General features: G+C 39.2%; 1 protein-coding gene across 2 annotated transcripts in view; it reads left to right on the forward strand.

Annotated features, from left to right (window-relative positions):
• LOC126479065 (pre-mRNA-splicing factor CWC22 homolog) overlaps window positions 1-19,452 on the forward strand; it is a 136,800-nt gene that overhangs the window by 55,709 nt on the left and 61,639 nt on the right. For both annotated transcript variants that reach the window (XM_050103753.1, XM_050103752.1), the window contains exons 5-6: window positions 2,577-2,726; window positions 13,159-13,385. In XM_050103753.1, coding sequence (XP_049959710.1) covers window positions 2,577-2,726; window positions 13,159-13,385 — 377 coding nt within the window. The remainder of the gene's footprint in view (window positions 1-2,576; window positions 2,727-13,158; window positions 13,386-19,452) is intronic.

Below are 19,452 nucleotides of genomic sequence, written 5' to 3' on the forward strand. Positions count from 1 at the left end.
GTCCATCTCCCCCAGCCTCCCCCCCTCTCTCTCTGTCCATCTTCTCCTCTTTCTCTCTGTCTGTCCATCTCTTTCTCCCCTCATCTCTCTCATTTGTCACCTCCCACACTCCTTTCTGTCTGTCTCCTCCTCACACCTTTCTCTGCCCACCATTTTCCCCCCCTCTCTCACTATCCATCTCCTCCCTCTCCTCTCTCCGGTCAACTGTGCCCACCCACATATGTAGCCTCTGCAAGGTATGCTGAGACTATGCACACAACTCACTTGTTATGCAAGACAACTTGCATGTCATGGTTTTTTTTTATTTAGAAAAACGTCTTTTTGCCCATATCTCCGCTGCCATGGCAGCTAAGATGTTCTAACCCCCACACTGCAGATTCTCATATAGCAAGCAGTATGTATACCAAATTTGCGTGAAATTGATATCCAGTGGTTTAGAAGGAGATTTTGGGCATACATACTTGGATAATGTGATTGGACAAAAAATTTGGAAATACCACAGGATATGCTGGTGTTAGTGAAGACAAGTTGCACTGTTGTATTTGGCCACGAACAGCACCTGTGGTATATCCTCAATATGTTACAAATGGCAGTTGAGACTAGAATAGTGTTCTGTTGTTTAGTTGCGAGTGTATTATGTTGGAGCTAAATGAATCCACACATGGGCAATTTGCTTCCATAACCAAGGTCGACGAAGCATTTGATGTTTCAAGAGGCACCTTATTGAAGATTTATGCCACACACAGACAAAGTGGAAAGACACCATTCACCAAGTCACAACACAGATGAAAGTGTGTCATGAGTGAAGTGACAGACTGTCATTGAATTCAGATTGTGATGAAAAATAAAGAGGACAACAGATGTAAAGGTCACTGGTGAACTGAATGTCACACTTGTGAATCCTGTCAATACAAAAACAACAGGAAGAGAGCTGCAGGTAAAGGGAATTGCAGGGGAAGCTACAATTCCAAATCCACTCATCAGTGATGTAAATGCTGGTAACAAGGAAACATGGTCCAAAGCCATAAAATGTGGACTGTAGGGCAGTGGGAGAATATCATTCGTTGGATGTCTTTTTACCATTTTGGCTGGTCAGGTCCATCACAGGGTACAGTGTTTGTTCTCCAATGGGGATGCTGTGTTCTGAGACGACAGAGCCTCTGTTCAGACAGTTCACTTCATCCGGGACTGGTTTTACCAGCATAGGCGTGGCCATTATCTTCATGGAAAATGTTTGCAGTTGGCTATGGAACCATGATTGTACCCCGGCATCCACCTCTTCATCGAAGCAAATTGATGGCCTCAAATGTGTTTCTCCAGGGCTCCAAAAATATGGAAGAGATTAGAACTTAATGGAGGATGTGTAAAGGCTTCCTAATGAAACTTCTGCAATGTAGTTTCATAAAATAGCCTTGACAACAAGTGAGTGGGCATTATCCTGCAACAGAATAATTCCATTTTGACTACACTGTAGGAGTTTTGCAGGAAAGTCTTTACGCATCCTCCATTCTAATTTCCATATTTTTGACCATGAAGAAAGATGTTTGTGGCTGTCAGGTACAGTCATGGTTCCATAGGCACTACAAACATTTTTCCATTAAGGGACTGACCGTCTTGTCTCATAATAGTATAAATATAGGGTGAGCACAAACTCTTGCCCTGATTATAAAAATTTATAACAGAATAACTGTTTGACATAATATGTTACATTTGATAGGTTAGTGTTACTAGTTGTTTTTTAAGACCACCTACATTAGTAAACCTCAACGTGTGCTTCCTTGATAGTTCGGAGAATGTCGAGCAGCTTGTATCCTAGCCTTTAGATTGTTGACGTCAGCAACTGGAGTGACGATGACTCCGTCCTTGATATAGCCCCAGGAGGAAAAAAAAAAAAAAAATCAAAGGGCTTAATGTCTGGAGAGTGGGGTGGCCAAGATGGTGGACTGTTCCTTCAATCCACCGACCTGGACATTACTTCCCTCTCCAGGCATTACGCCGCTCTCCAGACATGAAGCCCCTTGACTTTTTTTTCTGGGGCTATATCAAGGACAGAGTCTTCGTCACACCAGTTGCTAACGTTGACAAACTGAAAGCCAGGATACGAGCTGCTGTAGGTACAGTGACAGAACATGTTACGAAACACCTGGTGGGAACTGGAATACCGCTTCAATATTCTGTGAGCTACAAAGGGAGCACGCGTTGAGGTTCACTAACGTAAGTGGTCTTAAAAACTAGTAACACTAGCGTATGTAATGGCATCAAATGAAAATTATTATGTCAAACAGTTATTCTGTAACAAATTGTAATAGTCAGGGCAAGACTTTGTGCTCACCCTGCATATTAACACTTATGGCAATTGCTTTTGAAATAACAAATAGTTTACTTACATTTTAATTTGACTTCCATTCTTATAAATACATCCTATTTTTCATGTGCTTGCGCGTGCAGTCACACATGTGAAGAAAGATACTCATTTGTCTTAATAAATGTGTTCTAACATATTTTATATAAACATTTCACCATTTCTCAATTGTGTTGTTTAATAGTACTTATCATCATGTTTGTTCTGTTCCCAGATGTGTTCAAATTTGATCCAGAATATGAGACAAATGAAGAAAAATATAATGCTCTAAAGAAAGAACTGTTGGATGAGAGCAGTGATGAATCTGGTAGTGGTTCTGGCTCAGAGAGTGAAGAAGAAGATTCAGAAGGTGACAGTGAGAATGGTGAGACATAAACCATTAATTTGAGAAACAAAATACAAATGTATTTTGTTAGTGTACATGTTATTTAACCCTCTAGTTGTCTGAAATGTTTTAAATACTTTGCACTAAATCAGAATATTCAATTAACTGCTTTTATGTATGATCACTTTTATAAATTTTTATTCACTAATGGAAATAAGTTATGTCTCCTCATAACATTCCTCCTCCCATTTCATACTGAAAAAAGCAAGAAATCATTCCAGCATTCATTTTTTTATGATTTTAAATAAGTCTAACGAACTTTTGTGTTTGATCAGATATTCACATGACTGAATGTTGATAAAAACTGATAACATTTTGAATCTTAACTTTCATTATCTAGCAATAGAGATGCAGAAGAGGTGGGACCATTCAGGGATTGAGTGAGAGAGGATTTTTTTGACTCTTAGTAAAGGAGGGACATAAGAATAAGATGAGTATGACAGCAAAGCAACAGACAAGATCTATAAACCTCAAAAGTTAAGAATAGAAAAGAGGACAATCAACAAGCCAGAAATTACCAAATTGACAATCTGCCAGTGCCTCAGGATGTGTTCTACCGACTAATTGCTGCTTTTAATCATATTGTGCCACAGTTTTTTCTCCCAATCTGATCTGGTACTACTTCATTATTTATTTTATCTATCCAACAGTATTTCTTCTGTAGCAGCACATTTAAAAAGCTTCTATTCTCTTCTTATTTCAACAGTTTGTCAGCTATGTTCCACTTTTGTACAAGGCTACAATCCATACAAATACCTTCAGAAAATACTTCCCAACACTTAAATTTATATTTAGTGTTAACAAATTTCTCTTTTTCAAAAACACTTTTCGTGCTTTTGCCAGTCTGTATTTTATACCCCTTCTACTTTGGCCATGATCAGGTGTTTTGTTGCATAAGTAGCAAAACTCATCGACTGATACTATTGAATAATGTTATCACAATAGCACTTGATGTGTTTTTCTGTGCAAATGCTGCATGGATAGTAATGATAGTAGTGGCTGAACATTTTAGAGAAAACTTGAATCAGGGTCTGGGTAAACTTCCTGGTCACCTGTGGAGATTTCAGCTAACAGTCTACAGACTGGGAGACACAAGCAATTTGTGATATCTGAAAATAACCCCATGTAATTAGTCAGGGAACTGTCTCTTGAAGGTAATATTCTGGATCAGGTGTTTACAACAGACCCAAACTTTTCGAATCAGGAAATGGAGTATACTGAATCAAGACAATAAGGCCATTACAGGATCATATGAATATGGTTGTAAATAAAATGTAATGAAAGGTAGGAAGATATTTCCGCTTAGAAAGTGTGACAGCAAACAGAATTCAGATTACCTGAGCCGCCAACATGAAACCTTCATCTCCGGGAAGGAAAAGGTTGAGCATAAATGGAGCACGTTGAAGAATATTGTACAATATGCCTGTGACAGGTATGTTTCAAGCAAAGCTCTGAGCATGGGACAGACCTACCGTGGCTCGACAGCCTTGTTAGAAAACTGCTCCGAAAACTAAGAGAAGAAATGTAGCCATAGCCTTATAGACAAACTAAAACTGAACAAAGCCAAAATTAGTGTATAGGGAGCCATGGTGATGACCCATTCAGGGAATTTGAAAGTAAATTTCTGGTACCAATCTGAAAGAAGGTCCTAAGAAGCTGTGGTCTCATGTTAAATCAATAAATGGATCAAAGCAGTCCATCCAGACATTGTGTGACAATAATGGCATTGAAACAGAGGATGGCAGAGAGAAGGCCAAAATACTAAACTCACTAAACTCATTTTTTCAAAACTGTTTCACTGAGGAATATTGTACCATAGTTCCTTCTGTAAATCATTGCACAAACTTTAAAATGACAGATATTGAAGTAATTGACCACAGGCTAGAAAATCAACTAAAGTCACTTGAAAGAGAAAAGACCACTGGACCTGTTGGGATACCTATGTGGTTGTATATAGAATATGCAAATGAAGTAGTTCTAAAACTGAAACACAGAGGGGTGCAGCAGTCAAGGGCCATATAGGCAGGTGTTCCAAGCAGCACTACCACAGTAGCCAGCCTGCTTCCGGACGGCTAATAGGCTGTGAGTGGCACGCAACAGTAGCGTGACCTATTCTTGGATGCCATCATTTCGAAGCAGTTCTGTGGCTCGACCTATGCTCAGGCTCTGTTGCCAAAATGTTAATAGTTCATGTCTCAGTGCTCTAAGTCAGAACCGGTAAAACAAATTAATTATAAATTTTCCCATTAGAACTTATCTTAAGCTTAGCTTTCAAAACTTTTATGGTTTACCAAAAGTTCTCTATGCCTTTTCAACTGTTGTCTTTATTTCTTTTGCTGTCCATCCCATTGTTGCCTTCCAATATCTTAGATACAAAAACTCATCAACTTGTTCGGTGACTTCATTGTTAATTGATACTATTTTCTTTTAATCATGTTGGTTATAATTTACTTTATTTTCTTGTTACTTATTTTCAGGTCTATTTAAAACTTACTCTATTAAGATTTTCCAGTTGTTGAATTTTATTTAACTAGAGGTGTAATGCTCCCACAACCCCTTAATTTTTTCTTGGTTATCCAATGCAAACACTGATTTATTTCTTTTTTATACTACTGTGACTGTCGTTACTCTTTTTGGTTGCGTGTAGTTTCCTTTCTAGTCTCACCCCCTCCTTCCCCTTCTCTACAGAGATGTTCCCACTTTCTTCTTCTCATGCCTATTTAACACTTTGAGCCCCAGTGGTTTTGACGCAGTGCACCATTTTATTCATTTTGTTTTGAAACGTGATTCAGGGCATTCAAAGCATCAGGGGTTTCATGCAAAAGGCACTAGTACTTTAAAACAAAATGAGTAAAATGTTAGGTTGTGGCAGAAACCACTGTGACTCCAAGGGTGAAAGTCTTAAATTTGATTTCATCAAACTAAATTAGTTAATATATTTGCTGAAGACGCTTATCTGAATTCCATAAATCTTCTGATTTATTGATTAAATTCTTGTTGGGTCTTCAGTCGGATCAAATTGTCATCTGCACACAATATTTCTGCAGTCCACCTGGCCGCCATCATCAGTTGAGAAAAGCTAAGCCGGTCTCACCAATAACTGATTCAAACTGTGGATAACGAAACCTGTAAAGGCATGCGCTAAGGTAATGCGCAAGCACGTAATAGTTGTTGCTGCCCTCTGGCACAAGATTTATTTTTCTGCATGATAAACATTGTGTCTTGAGTTACAAAGATTGTATGCATTCCCACAATTATCACATAACTCAGACTGAACAAGTGAAAAAGGTATTCCATATAAGATAGTTGTGTACTGTGTATTGGAGCTGTACATATTTTAAAGATTGAAGAATGCTTTATTTTTCCACATAATCATCATTTCGGTTGATGCATTTTTGTAGATGCAGTGGTAGTTTTGCAGTGCTCGTATCATATGCAGTTGCTGCCATCTCCTGTGGAAAATACTGAACTGCGGTCTTTGAGCTTGTGCCAAGTCTGAACTGTATTATGAGTGGGTGATGACGTTCCAACCAAAGTTTTACAGCAGATGAATAGGCGACGTAGGGCTGGATGTTGTCATGGAGAATTTTTATGCCCTTGCTCAATGCTCCTCTATTTCTGAATTCAGTGTTTCACAGTAACTGTCAGCATATATTGTTGACTCAGCAGGCAGAAAGTTAACCAGCAGTACCCCATTCCAGTCCCAAAACACAGTTGCAAGGGTATTACCAGCAGACTGGGTTTATTTGAATTTTCACAGCTTGGGTGACGAGGCATGCCACCAATCAAGTGACTGTTGTTTTGTCTCGGGTGTAAAGTTAATCATAGGTTTTGTTACCTGTGACAATAGAATCTAAGAATTTGTCCTTTTTGTCTTCTTAGTGGCAAAGAAATTTTCAAGGAGGACCAACTAGCTACATGTGCTCTTCTGTCAGCACACACAGTAGCCATTTTGTACAACACTTCCGATATTACAGCTTTTCCATTAAAATTCTGTGGAAGGTGCTTCGGGAAACATCAGGATCAAAATTGCATAGAGCATCCAGACTCATCATCCAATCTTTATGTATAGTTTCCTCAGCCTTCACAACTGTGTCGCCAGAAATTGATGGCCTATTGCTCCTTTATTCGTCGCTAATTTCAGTACGCCTGGCTGTAAACTCTCTATGCCACTTGTGTACGTTTTTGACATCCATGCCTGACTGTCCATACATATCCATAATTTGACAGTGAATTTCAACCATTTTAAAGCCACTTGTATTCAAAAATTGAATAATTGCATGAACTTCGGATTTGGTGCAAGTGTTCAGCAGAAAATCCATTTTGAATGGCTGCCAAGTCAATACTAAGTACCTGACCAAAGCACGAGCTTGCTTGTTTGGGAAAGGAGGAAGCACCACTCACAACAGTGTGGCCAACAACTGTGTTAGGTTTCTCTGCTTCCCCAGAAAAATAAGAGACCTTCTGTTTCGGATTGCCCTTGTAGTTTTCGGGCCAGCCGCCAGAGGTGTTCGTGATTCACCAGTGGCAGTTGTTTGTTTAATGACAGTCCATGGAACTAAACAGGAGAACTTCTTTACCTTCATGAAGGCACATATCACCTTGCGTTAATTAATTTCAAAAGCAAAAATTCTTCAGAAGATTGTTTTCAGCACCACGAGAAATTAACAGCACTGACCATGTTGTGTCCATAAATATTTTGTGCTGTGTTAAGAATTGCTTCTGTACTGTTCATTTAAGCTTTTATGAAGTCTGTTTCAACGGTAATGGTATAGGGACTTTACTGCATTTTACAAGACCTCAATGACTTGCTTCTCATCAGCTTGTAAATAAGTGTTGTGTTATTTAGACTTCTACAAGAGCAAATAAATTTATGTGCTATAACAGCAGATTACCTGAAAAGCATGGGGGAGGGGGGAGGAGATTCCCCCCCCCCCCCCTCTCTCTCTCTCTCTCTCTCTCTCTCTCTCTCTCTCTCTCTCTCTCTCTCTCTCTACCGAGCAAGGTGGCGCAGTGGTTAGACACTGGACTCGCATTCGGGAGGACGACGGTTCAATCCCGAGTCCGGCCATCCTGATTTAGGTTTTCTGTGATTTCCCTAAATCGCTCCAGGCAAATGCCGGGATGGTTCCTTTCAAAGGGCATGGCCGACTTCCTTCTGCGTCCTTCTCTACTCCGATGAGACCGATGACCTCGCTGTCTGGTCTCCTTCCCCAAAACAACCAACCAACCAACCTCTCTCTCTCTCTCTCTCTCTCTCTCTCTCTCTCTCTCTTTCTCTCTCTCTCTCTGAGTTGATAGCCATATTACCATCTCAGTGTTTGTGTGGATGCTGTCACAGATATGGCTGAGAGGATTCAGGATGCAATAACACCACTATCAGTCAGTACTGTAGTGGCTTGGTACAACAGTGCCTCATCACCAGCAGTGAGATGGGCAGATTACAATCTCACATCAGACAAAGTGGATACTTTGACTAGTGAAATGAGTGAACTGCTGACTCAGCACAGCTACAGAAAGGATAGACATCGTTACTGCAGAAGATCACGCAGTCTTTCCAGAATGAATCCATCAGTTCTAAGTAGCGCAGTATAGTCACCTACATCATGTTGGCTTTACCAGTAATTTGAGGATCAACTCATCAGTAGCCACTTACTGTACAGAATGTATTGAGGTAGACTTGGGGCAGTGTTGTGCCTTGGTCTGGTATTTTACTGTTGTGGATATCATGGAGCCTGTAATCAGAGCTGAGTTTACCATCTGTTATGTGATGTGGCAAATGCGCAGTTCCTTGACACCATCACCAGACTTTCTGCTGCTGGTTTCCAATGCAGTGCAGTGACTCATAGTGCACTAGGCTGCAGAGAGCATATATGCCAAGTTGTTCAACCATTTCCGGCCATAAATCAACTATCTGGTGTGCTGAGAGAGGTATGCTACAACATAGAGCATTTTATCAAAACTGCAAAGGCACTCTAGTTTCAAGCTGTCCAGACATTTAGCTCCCGATCATCTCAAGGGGTTTTAACTCAATTCTCATGGAATGTATTATTCACCCTCCTTATAGTTATAGGTCTTCACCCCTCCATTTCATACAGAAAAAAGGATGACACATAGTGCTTGTGTGGCGATTGCCGTGCATAGTATACAACAAAAATCTGTACAGATATCCAATGCCTCGATTAAGGTACTACAGTTATGCTCTCAGTAGGGCAACTTTGTTTAGTGTGCTGGACTGTGCAAATTCCTGTGACAAACAAAGACAATCCAAGACTGTTATCATCACTCAACTCGGCTTATTTGAAGGTATCTATATGATCTTTGGTTTGCACATTGCTACTCAAATCATGGCAGAGGTTCATTGACAGTGTGCTGCTTGGATCACAATCTCGTATTTTCAGCCACAGCAGAACAGCTTCAGCAAAACCTGAGGAGGATTTTCAAATGCCTAGAACAGCATAGTGTGGTGTTGAACACTACTAAGTGTGTTTTGTGGCAGACCTTGGATTACCATTTTGGTCCATTTGATTTCATGTACAGGGTCTTCACTGCTACTAGAGAAAGTGGAAGCCATCATGAAGTTTATATGGCTTCAAACCATTACGTAGCTACACTGTGTCTTATGGAGGCTAAATTTTTACTGGTGACATTTGTGTCACTAAACTGAGCTGCAAGAACTAATAACAGGAGCACATATAGGACTCTTGGAAACTCATCCAGCCACTGGACATGTGAGGTGAGCTCTGTTTTTAATGCAGTGAAGCAAACTCTAGTACATGATGCACTCCTGGCACCCTTCTTTTTGCATAAGCTCTGCACTTCTCAGCAGAAATGGAGTACTTATGATGATGAGGTTCCATCTGTGTGTGCAGCAGTCGGGTACTTTTGACCACTGTTGAAGACCAGAGAATTCATATTTGCTGATAACAAGCTGTTTATCTATGCCTTTAGGCAGAACAACAGTAGTAGAAGAGTTACAGCAGTACCACCACCTGAATTTTATTGTTCAATTAAGCACTGATATCCAGCACATTTACGGCATAAATGTTGTGGTCGCTGACTGTTTGTTGCTGGTTAACAAAGTGATACGACTTTTTTCCAGCTCTCGAAGGGACAGGAATCTGATGAGGAACTCCAGAAGCTACCGTGTGATGTATTGCACAGCATACAACTGCAACTTGCTGATATTTATAATTCTGATGTCAAACTATATTATGACATTTCCAGTGGAAGGTCTTGCCCATTTCTGTGACCCACTTTCCATGGATGTGGCTTCAACAGCCTTCACAAGCTATGCCATCTCGGTGCCAAAACATTTTGCTGAGCCTGGTTTGCAGAAGAGTGGGCCGTGCATGTGTACAATGTGTACAGTGAAACAGCCCATCATGTGCATACACAAATTGGAGAATTTACAGGCATGAAAATGAGCTTCACGCATATGCACATTGATGTTGTGGGTTCACTTCCTTCCTCTAATGATCAGTGTTATCTGTTGAGTGCTGTTGATTGGTTCATCAGTTGGCCTGAAGCTATACCAGTTGATAACATATTGGTGGAGGTGCTACCCTTTGCCTTTGTGTAATGTTGGTTTTCTCGCTTTGGTTGTCTGCTGCACATTACGACAGACTGCAGCCTACAATTCAAGTACAGAGTTATTTAAGTAGCATAGCAAATTCTGCAGTGCATTATCAAACAGTGGCACCATTCTCTGAAGGCTGATTAATGTGTCACACCAGCACCTGGACAACTGCATTACCTATGGTCGTACTCAGCCTTTCCACTACGTATGAAACAGACTTACGCTCATTGTCAGTAGAGATCATATATAGCGAAACACTTTGGTTGCCAGGTAAATTCATCAATCTGAAATATTCACAGCCACCAGACCATGACCCATGAAGATTTAATTTGTTGTCTGAGAAATCACTTTGCTTGCATTCACCCACATCAAGCCTCCAGACACAGAACGGCACTTACCTTAATGCCTTGGGACCTGCAAAAATGCATGCATGCTGTGCAGTGTACAGATGCATATTGTGCAGTGTACGGAGGGTGTCAAACCATGTGTACTAGCTCCTTAGATGTCAGGTGATAAGAAAAGCGGAACAAACTCTGGATATTGTACTAAATGGTAAGACTACTACTGTCTCAGTTGTCAGGGTAAAACTGGCATACTCATTTTCAGAAACGCTGCCTGCACTTGTGGCTCAAATGCAAGTATTACTATCCAAAACTGACTCACAAACTGGTAGAAGAACTTGCTCCTGATGTCAAGTTCATTTGCTGGTAAGATATTTGGATGATGTTCCTGTTCTACCTAGAGGGTTGATGTAGTAAATAAGACACTTGCTTTCTGTATATTGTAGCTATCTGTTAGTTTATGGGCGAGCTGCCAGAGCTATTCTTGTTTCAGAATTGTTGGTTGTTTGTTTAATTTGTTTAACAATGCTCCATGGAATTAGACAATGAGAACTTCTTTTCTTAATGAAAAAACATCTTGCCATGGATTAATTAATTTTGAACACAAAAATTCTGGTGAAGACTTTCTGCTATGCTATGAAAAGTTATCCACACTAACCACATCATGTCTTGAAATCTTTGTGCCACACCAAGGAGAACTGCTTTCACACTGTTCATTTCACCATTGTCCGCCCCTCATAGCTGAGTGGTCAGTATGACAGAATGTTGTACCTAACGGCTTGGGTTCGATTCCTGGCTGTGTTACAGATTTTCTCCGCTCAGGGACTGGGTGTTGTGTTATCCTTATCATCATCATTTCATCCCCATCGACATGCAAGTCACTGAAGTGGCCTCAACTCAAAAGAGTTGCACCAGCCGAATGGTCTAACTGATGGGAGGCCCTAGCCACATGGCATTTCCAATTCCATTTCACCATTTGTGAAGTCTGTTTTAACAAAACAGTACCTTTGCTGCAATTTACAAGATGCTGTAACTTGTTTGTCATCAACGTGTATCATGCTAATAAATTTATGTCTGAAACTGCTGATTATCTGAACACACCCATGTAAGTTGTTCAAATGATTATTTGCCATAGTTGCTTTGACAAAAACATTCATTGTATCATTATAGCTTAATAACATTCAGAACACTTTACAGCAAAGTGTGTTCAGTGCTACTAAGCTATAATGATTGGATATATTAGCTGTTACTTCATGTCCATGGAAATAGTTAATAATATGAGACATGCAGTCTACTTGTACAGAATGACATTCATCTTCTCGTTTATCCATTCCCTTGGATGGCACCATTTCTTCCCAACAGATGCTGAAGTGCCTTTCATGATGCATCTCATCGAAATGTACCACCCCAGGAGCATGTCTCCTGTAGCATCCCACAGAACTGTTGTGGTTGTGTCCATCCATCTGACTGGTCAGACTTGGTTTCTTTGCCATGTCAATCAAATGTTTTTATAGCACTTCCACAACTGTTCCATAATCCCTTCTTTGTCCCCATTAAAAGACACGTGCAACCTACCCAGAAAAGCACCTCTTTGAAAGCATTCTTGTGCTGTCTGGTAGTTACTCTGATATCTGTAAGCTCCTTGTTCCGCAGAAATGGCCACTTGTCAGTTCTCTTCAACTAACTTTTATTGTGCAAATGCATCCATCTCCATAGCATGCTAGCAGTATGTGCCGGGATTGCATCTGGCCTGTCTGGCCAGATAAAGCCACGTGGAGGCCCTGCTAATGCTCATTTTTAGAGCTAATGTCACCGTCCCTCTTCCTATTGACACATTACTAATTGGAGTCGAGAGCTGTGAATTATGAATCTTAAAGAAGGTAGTAACTTTTACTCATGGTCCACGCTATAATTTAATGCTTACAAATCATCTTTTATGTAATAATTATTCTCTTCTTTGCATGATTGAAACAAAATTATTTGCTATTTGATTGGTTATAATTATGTGGGATATCTTGTACACTACAGAGGAGAGACATAAAAGTTTTTGGCTTGTTCAGTCTGTATTTGTGACTAGATGGAACTTCTCAGCAAAATTTGCATGCTACAGTGTATTACCTATATATGTGTTTAATTTTTGTGAATGCCTCTCAAAACTTTGTACTCCATTTCAAATAATTGTTGTAACGGAGTTATGAGCTGTGGTGGATTGTCCAGTTCTTTTATAAATCTTCTATAGATCCTGTCTGCAGCTTTTGGTCTGTAAAACTTCCAAAGCAAAAAAGAAATTTGGTATATAAAATATTCTTCCAAGGCTATGATGTGTGTGTTTGTTCATTACTGATAATTTTGGCTTCAATATGATTCATAGTCTTTCTTTTTCACAGTTTAATATTTTTCATTGTAGGTTTGTTACATTGCCATAGTTGTTACCAGTTATTTAAGCTGATTAATATACAATTGACCCTAACTTTTGTTTTTTATTTTACAGAGGGAGAGAAGGAAGAAACAATTCTGGACAACACTGAAACCAATCTAGTTGCCCTTAGGAGGGCAATTTACCTTACAATTCATTCCAGCTTAGATTTTGAGGAATGTGCACATAAGTTGATGAGAATGGAATTAAAACCTGGCCAGGAAATTGAACTCTGCCATATGTTTCTGGATTGTTGTGCTGAGCAGCGAACATATGAAAAGTTTTTTGGCCTTCTTGCACAAGTAAGATTCAAACTAATATTCCTCTTTTCTTTTTATAATACCTGGTTCAGAAGTGTTGTGTTTGTTTGTTTGTGTGTGTGTGTGTGTGTGTGTGTGTGTGTGTGTGTGTGTGTGTGATTGATTTACTAATTTACTGATGGTAAGCTAGTTTTCCTTATGTAATCCTACTTGAAGTTACAAACATATTTCAGCAGAATACATTTTTAACCCCACATATTAGACCTCAAGTGCTGCTTACTTGCTCTTGACTTTTTTTTGTTATGAATATTTACAAGCTCCATGAATAAAGTAATGAGATGAGCTTTATGCAAGGTTCTTTTGCAATCTAAAAATTACAAATTCAATCTCTCATCTTCAGATTAAACACTTTGACACACCACACTGTGCTTGTAACATTGACAACAGTCTTAGTATTGGTAACTGGAAGGCTACAGATGGCTAGTAAGTCATAGCTGTTTTAATATTTTCTGTTTTTTTTTCCCAAAATGGTGAGATTTTGGATTCAGGATGAGAAGAAAATCAGGGAGACTATGTTTGGAGAATAAGATGACTGAAAAATTATCAAAATATTTTTACTCATCAAAAATAAATAGAGAACAGGTAGCAAGGTGCAAATACTGCAGCGCCTTGTGCATCAAGCTTAGTCTGACTTAAGTACCACCCAGTCCCCCTTTTTTATGGCTGTCAAGAAATTCCTGGTAAGAATGCTGGTTTACTGTTGGTTCTTCAACAACAAATTATTGGTGAAAGTTCTCCATAATTATATTAAAAAAGCAGGTCAGCATGCATTTGATGCTGATTTGATCATTCTTGCTTTTATCAGCATTGAAATTGAAATATGCCATTTCTGGCTCTGGTACTACTTTGAGACTGTATATGAAAAGCAACCCTTTGCCACCAGTTATTACATTCCAGAAAAGGAGGTTCATCTTCATTAGACCATAAAACATGATAAGACTTGCTCTTCTTCCTGGCTTGGTATTTTTTCCAGATCATATACGAAGAGTGATGTTTTGCCACCAATTACGATGTTTCAGAAAAGAAGATTCATCTTCATTTTATATCAAAACATGTCCTGCCTTTCATCTTTTTGTTCTCAATAAAAACTTTGAGACCATTCTTGCACAGATTTTTCTCATTTACAGTGATGAACGATGATGGGAGTCAAATTCAACTGTTTCCCTCTATCTCATACCATTAACTGAAAATTGAAGTGTATGAGACCTATGACTCTGTTGACATTTTGATCAGTTTTTGATGTAAATGTGCTACACCATTTGTACGAAGAAACTGCACCATAACAGTATACACATAACTGAATCCGCCTTTGGAAGAAAGTTAAAGACCATAATATGTACGAAGGGTTGACAGTACTGTACAATAAGGCACACAAACATGATGAAGTCTAACATAGTCTACAACACGACTCGGACCACACAACTGATTGTAGACCACCTAATGCTAGATACAGCACTGTGAGTAAGACATTATAATACCCTGCTGACACATTTGAATGTTGGTAGTGATAACAGAGAGAATGAAAGTTGATGTGGTGTCCATTTTGATAGAGATGCAAAAGGTAAAGAAGAGGAAAAATTCCATTTCTTTCTGTATCTCCTTTATGTTCCGCTATCTCATTATTGAATCCAGTTCCCAAAGAAAGTACCTCTTGCTTTGAAACCTCAATCTCTGGCATATACAGATTGTTAAAAAAGTGTCAAATACTTTGAGTGGTGGTAGTACTCAACGAAAGAAGAAAAATAAAAAATGAGTCTGGAAACATATATGTTCTGAGATAAACACAATGTTATAGGCAGGGCTGCAGATATTAGCACAGTCATTGTACTGGTATACCATCAAATGTGTCAGCAGGGTATTATAATGTCTTACTCACAGTGCTTTAACTACCATTAGGTGGTCTACAATCAGTTGTTTGGTCCAAGTTATGTTGTAGACTATGTTAGACTTTATCATGTTTGTGTGCCTTATTGTATAGTACTGGCAACCTGTGTACATATTATGGTCTTTCGCTTTCTTCCAAAAGCGGATTCAGTTATGTGTATACTGTTATGGTGCAGTTTCTTCGTACAAATGGTGTTGCACATTTACATTTTCTCTCTTCCACCACTTGTTAGCGACAGAAGCTTACTACTTGAAAAGTGAAATTGCGGATACGTTATTCTGCTATGGCTTAGCAAATGGATGTAGTCTGCAAGTCTGTGCCCTCTACACTGAAAAATATCCACAGCACAGAGTGCCCTCTGATAAGCTATTCAGCAGACTTTTCCAGCATATGAGGGACACAGGTACCCTTGCACCTCTGAAGACTGGCAGTGGAAGGCCCGGCACACTCCACACGTCTGACATGGAGCACCATGTGCCTGTGTTCGGTGGAAGAAACCCCTGGGGCCAGTGGGTGATGATTAGTAGCAGCATAAGGCATCTCCTCTCTCTCTCTCTCTCTCTCTCTTATCTGTACTTCATGAAAAATTGCTGTACCCATATTGTCTACGGCGCATTCAGGCCCTAAGGCCACAGGATCATCATGGCAGACAGCAGTTCTGTCAGTGGTTGTTGCAGAAGTGTGCTGCAGATCCATTTTTCACATTCAAGATTTTATTTACCAATGAGGCAGGGCTCATAGGAGATTGTGTTGCAAGTATCCATAACCAGCATGTATGAGCAGATGTAAATCCCCAAGCAATTCAGGAAAGAGGGCATCAACACTGATTCTGTCAGCGTTTGGGCAAGTGTACTTGGCTATAGACTAAGTGCTACCACAAAGGTTAAGCCTCGAGCGGGCGCGCTTCCATTCATTACGCGAGAAGGCGCGTGGCGCACTCTGTGTGCCGTGGCACTTTTTTCTGTTTCTTACATCTCATTTGTATTTTTATTGCTATTTACATGGATTTATGAATGACAAAAACAGAACACATATATTTGGGTTATCTGAAGATTGTATTCCATGTCTTACATGTAAAACACTAAATATCACATAGAGACAGTGCAATGTTATTTTGTTGTCATAATAATCAACAATAAAACTTTACTTATTATGAAAGTGAACAACGCACACACATTTCTTTGTGACGTCTTATTCTGAGTCGACATGTTTACAGTTTTCACTTGGGTATCTGATAGTCACATGCTGTTTGCAGATGAAACTGCGGCAAAAATCACATTTGATTGTGGTGTTTATGTTTTTGGTGTGTCCACAGTTTAGACATCGCCCATGCTTCTTTGAAGAAGACTCTCCAACTTTTTCTACTTCTGCTTTATTCTTTTTAGGTATATAGGACAATAAAGTAATATTTTTTTGGTACCCAAATAAAGACGTATTTTGTACTCTTATCTTTCTTTGGTAGGAATTCTGATGGAAACTCACGTTTATTTTTCCTCATTGTTCCAACGCATGTGAGTTTCCTGGTCAGTAAGGAGAGTGCTAGTGCGTAACTGGTATACTGATTATCCATAGTCACATTGCTGTTGCTTCCTTCAGTATGACTGCTAAGTCTGCTGACCATGTCTGAAGGAGAATTTGAAACAGCATATGGCCCTTGAGGTTGCTTGCCACAATGGATCTCCAAGTTACCGGTCTAAAAAGTTTTCGCATCACAGAGAGCAAACATCTTTATTCCATATTTTGCTGGTTTATTCGGGATACCCCGAATGAAGTTACAGCATCCTCTAAATGCTTGTAACTTTTCATCCACATTTATGAATTCGCTCACGCTGTAACTGTTTCTGCAGTTTTCAATAGACTCGTCAAGCACTGTTCTAATAGCAGCTAACTTGTCCGTTTCGTGTCTGGCTTGTCATGTTCTTTTATCATCAAATCTGATACACTGTAATAGGAGCAGAAAAACTTGGAGACCATCACAGTTATAAGTATCTGCATGCCTGATCCATCAGACATCCTAAGTTCATTCATATTTATATGGTTAGCCTTCTTCATTCCTAAGATGTAGATAAATCCAAACAATGTCATTATTTCATCTCTCGCCATGTCTTTGGCATCTTTTCTTCCATATAATTTACACTAGTTATTTTATGTTGAATATATATGTTAGTACATCGGACAACCTCATCGATCGTGTCAATGGTGGTTATTTTAGTGAATGCACTTATATCATCCTTGACATCTCTGGCTATGGCTTTAGGTCCGGGACGTATCTTGTCATTGTTCTTACTTTTTGTCTTTGTTGCGTCTGTACTGCAAGATTTCTTCCATTTACGCGTTTTATCCCTTCCAATATAATTCTTATCATTTGAAACAGGTTCGATATCACTTTCTTCGGCTTCAGAGGCACATTCTTGCTCACTTGTTGAATCATGATAACACTGTGTGATCACTTCTTCTTCTTCTTCTTCATCCTCGTCTTCACAATCATCAAACTTGAAATTTGAGACCAGAAAATCTGGATCCTCATTGAGTAGCCACTCAATCTCGGCGTCATTAAGGTATATTTTAGTCCTATAAAAACAAAAATAATTGCAAAATATGTAAAACAATGAAGTACTATAACGTTAAGGTTTTTTACAGCACATAAAAAAAAAAAAAAAACACTTTCTGATATCGGGACATCAGCAGGTGCGCCACACAGACAGAAGAAATATGAAATAACTCTGCTTGTAACAATCACAGACAGAAACGATTGTTTACAGCAGAAGTCAAGACAACAATGATTATCTTTCATAGAGATTTTTTAATGAGTGGCCCACTTGAGGATTAAGTGGGGTGCATTATCTAGACTATGTATTGCGTACCTTGCTGGAGGCTGTGCCAATGCAACAACGAATGCCAATGTGGTTAATGCATGGTGGTGCACCAGCACACTTTCATCACATTGTGCACGAACATCTGCCGCATACGTTTCAGGACAGCTAGATAGGTCGGGCAGCCCCACACCTTGGCTTGCTCATTCCACAGACCTCAATCCCCTAGACTTTTGGTTATGGGGAAACTGGAGGGAATTGGTCAACACCATGCCAATCAGTGATGTGCGGATACTACAGGGTCACATCTTCAATGCGTGCAAGCAGGTATACTTCAAAGGGTGCATCTTTCCTTATTCTGGAGGGCAGAGGGGTGCATTGTCATAAAAGGACGCCACATTGAATGCCTCCTGTGAACATTTGTTTATCACAGAATGTATGCATTTTCGGATCCATGTTTATTGGACTTATCCCAGAAAGTATGCATTTCTGGACGCATGTTTATTGGACTTATTTTTCTTGTTTCGATGAGTACTATCACCTCTCAAGGTATTATTTGACACATTTTTTGAACACTCTGTATAATTTTATTTCTCTTTTCTGCTCAACAACTTACAGGAAGATAACTTATGCAGAGACTGAATTTTCCTGTGTTTCTCACATTGTGAATCACATCTTGATTACATGTTAGGTAATCAGTGTTCAGCTCTTACTTTCTTCTGCCAGACTTAAACTGTGAAAAATATTAATGATGCTGTTTATCTTGTCAGAGAATGACTGTGAAATAAAAATTAGACATGTAAGCCCTTTATTTGGAAATTCTATTACAAAGCAGGATTATTCTAGTAGGTTTGTTTAAACAGAAGCCGTGTGAGTGTAAACTTTACAGTTTATATTGCTGTTGAAGAATTCAGTGTTTTAATTTGAGGAGGGGGTCATTGATACTTATGAGTGTGTTATATCCAGGGCCCTCACCAAAGTTTAGTATTTTATACTTGTCTAAATGTAGCAGAAGTTTAATGCTGTCACCCAGATGGGAATCCGAGGAGAGCTTCTCGTTAGCAAACTGGTTTTAACAGTACTGAATTTAACGTTTAACATACATAATTATTGAGCACCTAAAATAATTTATTACCAACTTTAGCTGGATGGAGGTGGCAAAAAATGGAATTATAAGAAATTTCATGACACTTTTAGGGTACAATTATTTCCCTGTAACAAGAACTGTAGTTGATATAACATTGTAAGTTACAAAAAACAAGTAGAAGATAATTGCAACAGTAAGCACCATGATAAAACTGTTTGGAATTAGTATGTATGTTTACAGAAATTTCATATTTGTTTTTGATGC

This window comes from Schistocerca serialis, chromosome 1 (genome assembly GCF_023864345.2).
Source record: "Schistocerca serialis cubense isolate TAMUIC-IGC-003099 chromosome 1, iqSchSeri2.2, whole genome shotgun sequence".
Lineage (NCBI taxonomy): Eukaryota > Metazoa > Arthropoda > Insecta > Orthoptera > Acrididae > Schistocerca > Schistocerca serialis.